Source organism: Aptenodytes patagonicus, chromosome 2 (genome assembly GCF_965638725.1).
Source record: "Aptenodytes patagonicus chromosome 2, bAptPat1.pri.cur, whole genome shotgun sequence".
Taxonomy (NCBI): Eukaryota; Metazoa; Chordata; class Aves; order Sphenisciformes; family Spheniscidae; genus Aptenodytes; species Aptenodytes patagonicus.
In genome coordinates, this window is record NC_134950.1 from 47,794,028 (window position 1) to 47,807,366 (window position 13,339).

The following is a 13,339-nucleotide window of genomic DNA, read 5'->3' on the forward strand; positions in this document are numbered from 1 at the left end:
AAGATGTAGACCTAACAATATTGGTGTAAAAGTTATACCCTCTTTAGTGTCTACCTGGCTACTAAACAATCAGACATATAAACCTTTTCTTTAGCAGGTAGAATATTGCTGATGAAATAAGGAGGATTCTCATCTTGTTCTGAAAACAACATACTAAGGCAACAGGCAGTTCAAGTCTACCACACTCTTTAGAGATAGAAACATGGACAACAGCAGCAACCACTATGTTTTGCTCCAAAGTTAGCTGTTGTCCAGAAATTTGGCCTAATCTCTTGCTATGCCGAGGTGGAATATCCAATTCTTTCTAGCTTTTATGTGGGGTTCAAAAAAGGCACCAGCTACTCTGACTCAACGTTAAATAAGACTCAATTTCTCCTTGGCTATGGGCATTTGATACCATAGTGCATTCTTTCTATCTACCGCAGAATTGCCAAGTAATTTCAAGTTCAGCAGAATGTGCTGCATCACTCCGTTTATTCCAGTTCATTACTCCTTTAAAAGAACTAAATGTATTACCTGTGGGGGGAGGGCTGAGAAAAATGCAAGAAAAAACGTTCTGTTTCATTTTACCCCACCTTAGCCCTGTAATTCGATAGCTTAAAGAAGACATTTTTTAAGAAAGAGAAGGAGATTGTATCCATTACTATGTTAGCTATGTACTTTAAGGCAGCACTGACAGACTGCAACTGGGGAACAAAAGAATCCAAATAAGGGAGAAAACATTAATTCAGGGTATAGAGTTATTCCCCTTGACTGGACAGAAGTTTCTATAATGCTCACTTTATCTGTTTTGACAGAACATCCAATTCACTGGATTTGCAAGGGCATTACCTACTCCGCAGCAATATTCCCTTGTTCTGCTGCCCTCTAGGTAATCGGAGATCACAAAAACAAATGTGAGATTAAAAACTGAATATTAGCTACAGTAAAAAAATTACAGGACTTGTGGTTTTAATCACATATTAGCTGCCGTCGCAGCAAATGACTGTGATTTGGTATTTGGGAGGAGATCACAGATTTTTTGTTTCTTCTTTTCTAATGTAAGTGCTTTAAAGCTGTTCTTGAGCTGTACAGAGCATATTGTTGACATCAATTTCCATGCAGTATATATTTAGAAGAAAGGTGCTTCTAATTGTTATGCCAACCTCCTCATTAAAGCTCTCTTATGGACTTGGTGGCTCAAACTAAGCAAAGCAAGCAGGGAAATTTTATGTGGACTTTGATCCTGATGTGGCTTGAAGAAATTAAGAAGCATCTCAGGGAAAGCCTGAATCCGACCTCCTTTGAGCTTTGGAATAATTGCATACCCACCCAAAATCGGTGCTTCAGATGCAATTAAACTGCAAATAACATATGATGTTCAATCTCCTTTCAGCTGTTCCCCACAATTTGTCATTGTATTTACTAGTTATCAAAGAAAGATCTTTACTCTAATAAGATTCTTCTTCTTCCCAGTTCATTTCCCTTTTTCACCCATGGACCCAGAAATGAAGATGATATTGTGCTGAACGTATGAGACCATATCCATTTCCAGCAGCAGAATGAGTCAGCGTGCTGAATTCAGCATTTGCTGCTACAGGGAGAAACCAGTTGCGAATGGTTATGTTCTTATGTGAAGACAACTAGCTGAAATAAATACCATGGGAATGCTACAAATGACAGTCTGTGCCAATTCTCCTTTGAATAAACACTCTAATTACATAAAAACTTTCTTTAAAGCTGTCTGAAACCTCTGGACTAGATTGCAACACAAATTGAAGTAACCATAAGTTATCTGCAGTGAAAACACAGCCAGCAGAGCTTTTAGAGTTGATTACGTTCAGCTAAAGATTTTACCCTGAGTTTGTATAATTTTTATTATAATACGAATCACAGAGCATTTAATATAAAATCAGCACAATTGCAAACAGAGCTGTCAAAGTCTGTTTCTCTGTTGTACGAGAGGATAAGCTTTCACTAATGAGGCCTGATTTTCCCAGGGCAATAATAATAGTAAAACCTAAAAGAATGAATGAAGATACTGTTATTAGTCTAATACAGATTGAAGAACTTGGCATTTAGCAGAAAAGTACCTTGGTCTCAGTACTTTCTTACTGAATTATAGTAATGGATTAATCAAAAAAGAAAAAAAGAAAGGTCGTTACACTCCACAGTGAAAAAAAATGGGGAAACTGTTCTTATCCAACTGCATATTTCTTTTATGCAGAATGAAATAGGCTCTTCCTCTAAGATGAGAGGGAATGCTGGAAAAAGGGTGCAGCAACCGGAGGCATCGGTCCAAATCCAACGCTCACCACGTAAATGGGAAGTCTTCATTAGCTTCAGTAGGATTTAGATCCGCCTTTTCTGTGGCCATTTTGAAAAGCAAAGCAAAGTGGGAAGGTTATTGGCAAGCGGCGCTTACAGCAGAACACTAACCACCAGCAGCGAGAGCCGTGGAAGGGGAAGAGGAGGCTGGCTGTGAGACTTGGAGTCGTTTCCAGGCTCTCGTGCAAGCCTCTTTTGTTCCTCGGTCAAGAACGCAACAGGCAAGTCATACACTGACGATGAAACCATAAAGGTGTAGTTTTTTTCGGTTTTCAAAAACAATGTTTCCAACTTCCACTAGGTACATTAATATTAATCCTACGTGAAAGGGTAAAATGAAAGATTTGTGCCGTGCAGAAGCAAGAGAAGTTGGCAAAGCCCACAGCCAGCAGGAAGTCTATTCAAAAGACTAATTAGAGCCACAGAAACCCTCTAGCCCACCAGAGTCTTCCTTAAAGAATATCTTTAGTAGTTTAGCAGAATTGCTAATGATTTAGTGCATGAGCTACAGAACTACGGCGATTAGTGGGTTAGTGCTCTCATACTGACCGTGAATTGTTGTGAAGCTGATTTACATACAGCTTTATAAGAGAATGCTCATCAGCCACAGGAATGGCTGCATTTATACCCCCAAGTAACCTGAATGATTCAAACAACGAAACCTTGTTAATACCCCAAAAACTGTACACAGAGAGCAGCGTGTTCAGAGTGGGTTCATTACAATAAATGCAATTTGCAACCATTTAGAAAGGATACTGACTTGACAGTTTGTAGGGTGCTTTTTCTTCCGAATAAAAAGATGCAAATTAAATTTATAAGAAATGAAAATAAAAGTAATGAGAATAAGCTCTCAAACACTTGAAATCCTGCTAGGTCAATGAAACAAAAGTTACAAAACTTTTAATATACAAGCAGTGTAATTGCTTGACATATCAAGGTACTGTTAACTCTACAAAAGCCAGAACTGACTGCTGCATCATGGAAACTTTTTGCTGTATAAGGATGTCATACTATCCACTTATAAGGAAGTCTGAGTACCTATGGTTGGGGGGGCAGTTATTGTCTCCTGCCTTCAGGGGATTCTCCACGAAGGAGTTCTTCCTCTAGGAGAAAGGGAATTCTAATGGCTCAGGAATCACGTACGTTTAATCCTGATAGTTAAAGACAGTCAGTTGAATTACTAAAGAACACAAAAGTAAACTAATCAGGAATTTTTCATATGTAAAGAAAAACAAGCAGCACAGTAGATAGTGCTGTGATTATTACTGCAGGTCCCTGGCCTAAATGGCAAAGCATACTTTTGTTGAATGAGCACAAGGACTTCTTGGGGATAAACAGAAGCAACTGGTACACTCTTAAAGAGCATTGCTCTTAATGACGTGTCCTGGAGAGGCCACAAATAGATTATCCTGCCTTGCACATAAAATCCCATATATTCCAACAATAGAAAGGAATTTGCATTTGCAGTCTCACTGTCTGTATAGGCAGCAGATCTGGTCTTGGGGGCCGCTTTGGGACTGGCTTTCAAAAAGCATCTCAGTCACACCCAGCAGCTACTTGCACTAAGATAACACTGAGAATTTACAGTTTATAGCTCCTGGTAACAAAGTTCATAAATCAAAGTAGCAGTAAACCATCTTTACTCTGACATTGCAGTGTGGTACACTGTGGGTTTGGTTTTGGTGTTAAAGTATGTAGCCATGCTTACCCAGAGATTGTGTTTGGTTATTTGGGAAAGCTGAAGCACTGACACATACAGCAGGAACCAAGCAATAAAATGCACCCAGGGAAGACATATCGCTCATCTTCCCCCATACAGCGGGAAGTTATTTTTCTGCCACCTTCTCATCTATGTGTGTTGGTAGGCTTACACAGATTGGGTGAGACAGCTAGCAAATGCTACACACATATTTTGGCTGTATGAGCCAAAATACTGAGCCAAAATGTACATAGTCAGCTGCAAGCACCTTCTCTTTAGGATTAATGTTTCTGACGACTCTTCTCTGGTTTGTTTGCTGAAGGGTCACCATAGTCCAAGACTACTCCTTCTCTCTTGTAGCCTTTAATGAAAATCTGAATGGTTTAACAGGAGTAAGGATGTCTTGCTATATCTTGCAAGTATGAACACATTTTCTCTTTGTTCATATCATATCTTGCAGCACAATGCAGACATTCCCAGTAGGCAACGGCATGTCCCAGTTCCTATTCCCACAGTGCTGCTACAAAATGGCTTCTCAACAGCCCATTTTCAGCCCCATGGGAGGGTGCCTAGGTTACATGTGAGCACATTTTAGCTGGACATAATGGTTCAAATGAGAACCGAAGTTCTGTGCTCTGCTGTGAGGAGCTTGGGGTGCTCTAACTCCAGCTCTCCAGATAGATATCTGGATATCAGTCCAAAATCACCAAGGTATTTCTCTGCTCATGTCTGTTAATTTTATTTTGTGGGTGTTTTTTTGGGTTTGTTTTTTTTTTTCTGGGAGGGAATTGAAAATTGAAACCTCTACCACTATCATATAATGGTTTAATATAAACAAGGATAAGAACTCACCTTCTGTTTGCAAAAGGACTTCCTGAGGGAACAGAGTGGGAGAAGAGTGTGTCGTTCATGCTGGTTACCGGTCGGGGGGGCCTAGAAGGCGGCAAAATACCCAGTTGCATTAATTTTGCACAAAACCCCCCTCCATCAGCAACAGTATTTACAGAGAATTGAATGACCTTCTTGTTTAAAGTAACATTACTACTGGCATCTTCTGCTTTAAGCAGCAATAGTTCCAAATTAAAGATGCTGTGTTTTTAAGCAGAAGTTGATAAAAACACACTGTTACTTAGGCCTGGAAGGAAATACTGCTTTTGTGTGTTCTGAGGTGAGTTTTAAGCAACTTAATTTTTTTCCCTGCTTTGGCAAAATAACCACTATGCCTTTTTCCCTTTTCAGAGCCTGTAGTCCAGGGTGCAGTCACTGCTTTCAACCAGTTAGGCTTAGCACTGGTAGCAGGTTCGCTGTGGCAGCATGGAAGTCTGCGGGGGGTAACTGCCAAGAAATTACACCTCTTTTCATGAGGTTATCCCTGGCGCTAAGCTCCATGCTAGCGTATCCACATAGTGACCACAGTGTACCCATAGCCCTCAGTATCCCATAAAATACATGTAGAACTAAACTGGTTTAACTGCAAAGCTTTTCAACTGGTATATCAAACACCCAAATCAAAATTTGAAGTAAGTCTCTAGTTTAAGAGGACCCATTAATAATGATGGTTTTATTATTACGTTCTTTATTTCCTGCTCTTGCTGAAAATGAAATGAGAAGGAGTATTTCCTCTGCTTTCTTTTATTGTCTACTCTTAAAAAATATTTCATGCATAATCTTCCTTCTGTATCCATTAAGCAGAAACTTCCCCTTCTTAATGGACTTCTTATGCAACATTGGGCAAAAGATGTAGACATTCTGGAAAAACTAAAAAATATGTTATTAATATCACAGGGTTTTCCATCAGATATGAGCAGAACCTGAAGCCATATGTAATTCAGACTTCAGACTGCCTAGATTTCAAGTTGGTTAATATCCCCTTTAAGCTCTGTGAAAGATCTGTCTTGCTTTCTGAATTCTGCAGATGTGCAAATCAAAATATAGTAGCCATCTGCAAAATATTCACTGGGCTCCAATTGTGCAAGACAACCGGTCATCCAAACCATCTGTAAGAAATGAAGAAAGCCAGTTCTGCACAGAAGTGAACTATTGCTACATGTTTTCTTTCTTATTTTGTAACTGTTAGAAAACAAGCATAAATGTGGTCTTTGACAAATCCAAATGGAATTCTCAGCATGACAATACCATGCTGATTTTAAGAAGTTTAAAACTGGGAATAGAAGGATGTAGGATTTGGCATGTTATTTATTTATACGAAAATATAGTTTTAGCCTAACCCTGCATCTGCAGACTCACATGAAAAACTCCGGTTCTGGTCAGTCACGAATTTGAGCAGCAGCACTTTGTGCTCTATGTACTTATGGAGAAGTGTTTAAAATTATTTTTCATGGACCCCTTCATCAGAGCTAGGAAGAGCTTGGATGAGGCCATCACCAGAGCCAATCCACTGGAAAAGTCATTGTGTTATGAGTCTTGAAATACAGAGATTTGAAAATAAACTTTGACAGAATACTTAGAAATTAATTTTATTTAATGGGTAAGCAACTGGTATTTTGTTGCCTGGGAAGTGTAAACTGGTAATTGATGTAGGAGAAATAGTTCACACCAACTACATGCGACTACTGCATTTTTGCTTTTCTCAATGCAATCACTGGCCAGTGAACACATTCAAAAACTAATGGGGCACAGGCCGGGGTTTCTGGAAGATGGGTCCAGCCCTGGGCTGTGGAGTCCTAAACAGCAGAGGAGAAGGGAGGAAAGGCTGGTTCTCAACACTGTCCCAGAGAAGGAGGCAGGAGGAGTGCTCCCTTGGCAGAGCTTGGGCTCTGCTTTGCCTTGCACCCAGTCCACCTCTGCTGACTGAGTAGGAAGTGGGTATGTGGCACCCATGGACTTCAGCAGATCACCACATACACACTTCGGGTTAATGTCTTCTCTAAGCTTTATCTCAAAATAGGGGTGGAAGAGAAAGTTTCTAAACCCCAAAAGAGCTCTTCCCTTTCACTGTCTCTGTATTCAAAGACAATTATTTATTTGGCTCTGGACTCTGATAAAAAGTTAAGGATTGGTAATAATGACATTATTGCATTTTTTCCAAGCTCCTTCCTCCAATAAGTGTACTAAAGAAGAAAAATACTCACCAAGTATCTCTTTTGCAGCCAAAATGAAATGGAAAAGAGATCATTAATTACATTGTCAGTTTAATATGTATGTGGTCTAAGTAAGTAGTGCATTGGACATATTCCATTCTTATGACTCTGATTCTGCAAAAAGCATGAGCGCCTCTACGCATAAAAGGTCATTGATCTGTTTACATATGCCGAGTTACCCTTGCGTACAAATGTCTATAAACTCCAAGGCTTTGCTAAGGTTTTGTGATTAACATTAGTTTGTCAGTTCTTATATGAAGAAAACTATATTAAACTAATCTGAGCTTTCCCAAGGCAAGTTTCTTAAAGGCTGATGCCCACTGTCACATTCCTCAGGTTCAGCTTGAATATCAAATTTATGTTCAAACATACATATACAGTTGTGTGATGTGATAAGACAAGAACAGCAGACTTTATGGTAAAGCAAAGGAAAAGTCAGCTATTGACTATAAATGTGTATCTTTCTGAGGTTATTTCTAAATTTCTGGAAATGAGTGATTAAGCTTTCTCATAGAAGTGAGCTGATGATACTGAGGCAACTTTCCTCAAGGAGGCAGAAAACACAGTACTATTGAAATATGCTATGTAATAAATGCATGTTATGGCATAACACATACCCACAGTAATAAACCAAATTAAATAAGAGGAATTTTCCAGAGTGCTCCATGCTGGTCTAACCTCTTCACACTGATGTCAAAAATAATGCTCCCACACACTCAGATGGAAACGAAGTCAGGTCAGTGCAGAATGCATTTGAAAAATACCTTCATGATGCACTGGCCACACTATTTGTCATCTCTGCAGTCTGGTGTTTCTTTTTTGTTGCAAATCTTACATACAGAAAGGAAAAATGACCCTTCCATTGGTGGGGGGGAGTTCCTCCATCAGGTTAATGACACCTTGATAACTACTCCTCTAGATGAGCCTTAGATGTGTTTCTTGCCTAATTGAAAATTTTGTGTGGCACCAGTAAAACAAAAAACCCATGCAGTCTTTCTGTCTGGTACCACTCAAAAGTGGAATAACGATGAAAAGGAAAGGCTGTATAGTAATGCAGAGAGTACTTGTCCCCATTGAAGCTAGAAGCTAAGAAAAGGATACTGTTTTGTTGCCAAAATTCTTCCATTTAATGCACATATAAACCCTTTTTTGCCTGGATTCCTGCCCAGAGCTGTTTCTCTCAACTCCCATTATGTTTAAAAATAAAAATCACATCAGCGAGAAGATATTCTCAGTGAGGTACTGTAGCATATCTCTCCCCTCAGTTAATTTATATGAATTATGCTGTAGATCATGCTACCTCCACAACTTACAGGTTTTTCACTCATGTATCATTATAGCCAATATATATTGCCAAGCCAATATATATCGCCTTCAGTCTATGACGAAAGAGAAACTCTATCATAAAGCAAAATAGATGGTGGTTTGTTCTCACATCCAATCACTCTAAATTATGTCTGTATAGTTAGGAAGAAGGGAAGGTGTTAATTTCACAGCAAAGATTTGGAACAGATCCTACTCAATTATGGTACCTTCCCCTTGCCTTGCCTAAATGCATTTAATCCATTCACAGTAGCCCAGTTTTTACTTCTCGTTATCTTCTGAGATACCCCCAGGCCTTCGAGGGCCTCCAGCCAACAGGGAAGAGAGGCTTCTCTTTCAGTTTCATGCTCCCTGTCTCTTTCCATTTCTCTAAAGGATGGCCAAAATCTGCCCTGTGAAATTATCACTAACTTGCCAGCAGAGCCAGGCTTTTATACCACGCACAGCAGTGGGGTAGCTCAGCAGATCCAGCTCCGGATGATTTCTTCCAAAGAACAACATCCTCCAATTACACCTCCATAAAGAGGTGCAGGGGTTTTAACTGACAGTCGTGTAACAGGGATTTGGCACTACGTATCTGTCAGAGGTGCCTTGTGTCTGAAGAGCAGAGCACTCTTTTACGCCTCGAAAAAGTTCTGCTATAACCACACGAGGAGGACCATCAGCATGATTTATCCTTAAAATGTCAGGTAGGTTAGGTGAACTTCCCAGGTGTCGCACGGCCCACAATGGCCGATGTGCACTTGCCCTTAAAGATGCTACGTACAAAACATTCAGTACTGACAAAAGTAAGTATGTATAATAATTACAGACCAGAATAGTTCCAGCAGCCAGTAACACAGATATGCAGCATGCAAATACAATTTTAATGGCTGCTGCCTGAAATGCTTCAGTCAGGGCCCCTGGGAAGACGGTTAAGCAAGCTATTTTCTTAAGAAATATGTCAGAGTAAGAGAAATACTTTAAAGACAGCATTTCTGGAATAATTTTTCCAAGTTAATTTCTTTGTAACTTTCTTCCAAACCATGTCTTGATTTCTCCTGAATTCTATGGAAAATTTAACTTTTTTTTTTTTTTGAAGGACCCAGGAAAGAAAGGTAAAACAAACTGATAAATGAGAAAATCTGAGCAACTGCCACTATGGACGGTGGACAAACTTTAGAAAAAAAAAATCCAAAGTGATAATTTCTCCACCCTGCACAAATACACTTTCTCTCTGCTTTGTGTTTCTTGACTCCTGCACAGAAAAAGTAGTGACATAAACTACTATACCAAAAAAAAAATTTTGCTTTCCCAAAATATCAGAATGTAAAGATAATAGACTCTCTTCAAGTGACTTGGCGATTGAGTAAGTGACTTCTTATGCAGACTCTTCAGGGTTGGGTGAAGCCACAGCTCCATTAAAGTCAGCGAGAACTCTGACACTGATTTCAACAAAATTGGTCAGACTTCACTTTTCTCTGGTCCCTCATGTCAAGACATACCTGTGAGAGACTGAAGTTGAGAGTCTCTAGATGACAAAACTAATGTTCTCGGCATGAATACATCCCAAAGTGCTGAAACTATGAAATTGCATGGATATCTCTTGAGGAGAATGGGGACATACCAACATCGTGTCCCAGGATTTGGTTATATGTACGTATCCCACTGACTTTCCAAGTGAAGTCACACCAGAAGAACATTTTTATATTAAATACCCCTATCAGCAAATTTGCACTTGATGCATTGAGCTTGGTACGCCACAGCAGCCTCACGTTTTGTTCAAAGCTACAGCATCTACACTCGGTGTAAGCAACTCCTACGACAAAGCTTACTTTCTCTACAGCACACAGATACTTACACAATATGAGCCAGGTTTAGAGGTTTTTCAGGCTGGTCAGGGAACATTGGGTGCAAAGGTTCACGGCTGGAAGCACAGCTTAAAGACTTGCTAAGTGCATTAGTTAGCTTCTTAGCAGGTGATTTCTGGGAGGAACAAGGAAGGTAGAGGTAATCTGGACAAGTAAGGTGCATACTGTTTCTGCTATAGGAAGCACAAAACAACAGGAAGCTCTACGGCTTACATACCTATCGACTGACATCCCCCTTGCCTCCCTCCTACCCCGAGAGTCTGGTAAGGCAAAGACTGCTGAGTTCGGAGGAAAGATTACTCTTACCTTCAGGGACCTTTAGAGTAGGCTCGGGGGGTATATCTATATGGACAGATCAGTTGCCATGGCTTCTTTGCAATGCTGCACTCAGGTAGTATTGAATGTACTGAATGGCAGTAATTGAATCACCTGGACTGGAGCTGGCTCATGCCTCACCATCTTGGGAGTGCAAGCAGAACAAATCTATGTATGCCTGTCCATATAGATACACTGTACGGGACACCGTTTCCTTCCTAGTTGTGGGCCAGGCACAAGGCTGCTATATTCTTTCTCCTCGCTAGTATTTCCCTCCTCAGCTCCAGCACCCTGTACCGTTGAGCTGCTGTTATAAAGCTCCTCTTCCACCTCCCGTGGCCGCTGCACCCCCTGCCACACCGGGGAACGGGAAATTTGAGACATGTGCATGGCAGGAATTGCCCCACCATGCCGGCAGCGCACCAGAAGAGGCTGATGTACTGTCACTGTCACCAAAAGATGGGGAGGCTCTGCACAAGAAGCATGCTTTTCACCCTGAAATCCCATCAGCGAGACTTAAAAAAAAAACAACCAGTATTTTCTGCTTTCTAGTTTTATTTGGACACTCTTTGCAGTTGAACACTTTTCTAAGGAAGGGCTCAGAGATCTAAGGTGTCTTTTAGGCTGTGTGAGAGATTCTCAGGGAATCCAACCCACCTCTCTGTGATTCAGCTCCTCTGCCGGTAAAACAGGGGTAGTGATCCTTACACTGACTCCTCCCCCCAAAACACAGCTCTACACGCTGAAATTTAAAAATCTTTTTGGAACTTAACAGGAGCGGTACTGTATTTCTGCACACACATCCTGCATCGACTTATGACTGTAATCAAGGTAATAACTAAATATTTCTATTACAGAAATCCAACCTAAATATGTAAAGTTCAGGCTTATTCTCTCTCATTATAAATACGATTTCACTCTGAATTGAGAACAGTTGAGTTCCACTGCACCCATGAACACCTTTAATCTGCACGTGGAGCTTGATACAGATGCATTATGGAGAATGCTAACCAGGTTTGAACAAATGCTAATGAATGCTACAGAAAGGCAATTTCAAACGTGAAGCAAAACATTTGTTTCTGGCAAGGAAACATTTGAAACCACTAGGCATGTAGTCACGTCTTTGTCTTCTGCTGAGCAGGAATCTTAAGTTTTCCAATTACTTCCTACCTTTAATTACAGCTCCCTGGCTACAGCAAAAAATGGTTTTATAGCATAAATTGCTGTTAGGAATGGAGGTGGGCACTCTCCTGTTCAGAGGCTAAACTCAAGCCATTCGTGTCTATGCAACAAGCAGCAATTAGGACCCACAAAAACAATTACAGACCCAGATCGGCTGGGATGCAGGGCTGTGTGACTGGCATACAGAGCAAACCACGTCAAATTTAACCCTTGCCTGCTCCATCAACAGAAAAACAGACATTTTAGAAGTGTGAAGCTTCAGAACTTTGTTAAAAAATACAAAGTGCTGTACAAATGTGAGTTATTGCTATATGCATAGTTTTCTTTTTTTCCTAATGATATACTTTTGTAATATTTGAGATTAGTTAGGATTTTTCTGCTGGTCTCTGGATTTGAACCCTGAAGGATTGGGATGCTCCGTGACCAAGGGCTTCTGTTGGGGCTTTGCTCCAGTCGGTGGAGAGCTTAGCCCCCAGGTCTGTTGTCCTTCAGAGAAGGTTAATGTAGCTGTTGATACTTCTCTTTCAGCTTAGAAAAAGCATTGAATTATTTTGTTTAACAATGAAAAGATTGAAGTGTGTTTTTCTCTACAGTAAACACGACTGTGGATCTAAGCCTGTGATCACACTCAAATCTACAGTGCCAGGACCATCCCAAATGCTACGCATATGCTGCAGCCACTCGACTGAAAATATTGATGAACGAGCATTAAGTATTCATCATTTCATTTACACGTAGCCAAACAGAGCAAGCCAATGACGATTTTACCGTGAGTCCTGTGGGAACGGGAGAAGATGCCGTGCGCCTGGCGCCCTGCTGCCAGCCCCTCCTGCGCTGCCCTCCCCGCAGCATGCACCATCACGGGTGCCCCAGATCCTCACCCAGAAAAGACCATTCCCACCTCTGCGCTCTCCCGACGGCTCCCAAGGCCGGAGCCTCCCTGACGGGGTCACCAATCCGAACCGGCAGCCCGGTTCCCGGCCTCCCCGTGCCGGATGGCTGCCCAGAGCTGCGGCCGGGGGCTCCTCCGCCAGCTGGAGGGCAAAGCAGTCTGCAGCGAGGTGCGAGCCTTCCCTTACCCATGACGTATACTCTTTCATTTGGTGCTGGTTGCTGTGGGAACCGCTGGCATGGCCCCTCCAGAAGCAGTCCTGACAGAGCTGGTAATTGTGACACTGCTGGCAGCGGTAGCGAAACCCCATCATGCTCTCGCTGTGGCAGTAGGAACACTCGACGGGGTGGAAGACTGCGCAGGAGAGAGAAATGCCGAGCCGTAAACCAAAGCAGAGAAACCCCCAGCAAAAGTTTATGGACAAAGCCCCAGACTGAAGGGCGAATCCCTTCTTTGTTTCTAGCTATCTGCAGTGTCGGATGCTGCCTGCAGCTTTGACCCGTGAAAACTCTAGTAGCCGCCCAGCAACTTGTGCTGAGCCACGGGCAACGCTTCCTACACTGGGCACCAAACCCTTCATCGCTTCTGATCTGACGCCTGCACCTCCTGCTCGCAGCAGCAAAAAATGTGTTCAGTGTCTAACAGAATACATGATAGAGGAAATTAATAT

General features: G+C 41.5%; 1 protein-coding gene across 17 annotated transcripts in view; it reads right to left on the reverse strand.

Annotated features, from left to right (window-relative positions):
- Window positions 1–13,339, reverse strand: part of DTNA (dystrobrevin alpha) — a 232,854-nt gene that overhangs the window by 43,113 nt on the left and 176,402 nt on the right. For 11 of the 17 annotated variants that reach the window (XM_076329765.1, XM_076329753.1, XM_076329752.1 and 8 more), the window contains 4 exons: window positions 12,857–13,023; window positions 10,271–10,395; window positions 4,859–4,939; window positions 2,857–2,946 (listed from right to left, as the gene is read on the reverse strand). In XM_076329765.1, coding sequence (XP_076185880.1) covers window positions 2,857–2,946; window positions 4,859–4,939; window positions 10,271–10,395; window positions 12,857–13,023 — 463 coding nt within the window. The remainder of the gene's footprint in view (window positions 1–2,856; window positions 2,947–4,858; window positions 4,940–10,270; window positions 10,396–12,856; window positions 13,024–13,339) is intronic. The other 6 variants (XM_076329764.1, XM_076329762.1, XM_076329766.1 and 3 more) reach the window with 1 other exon arrangement.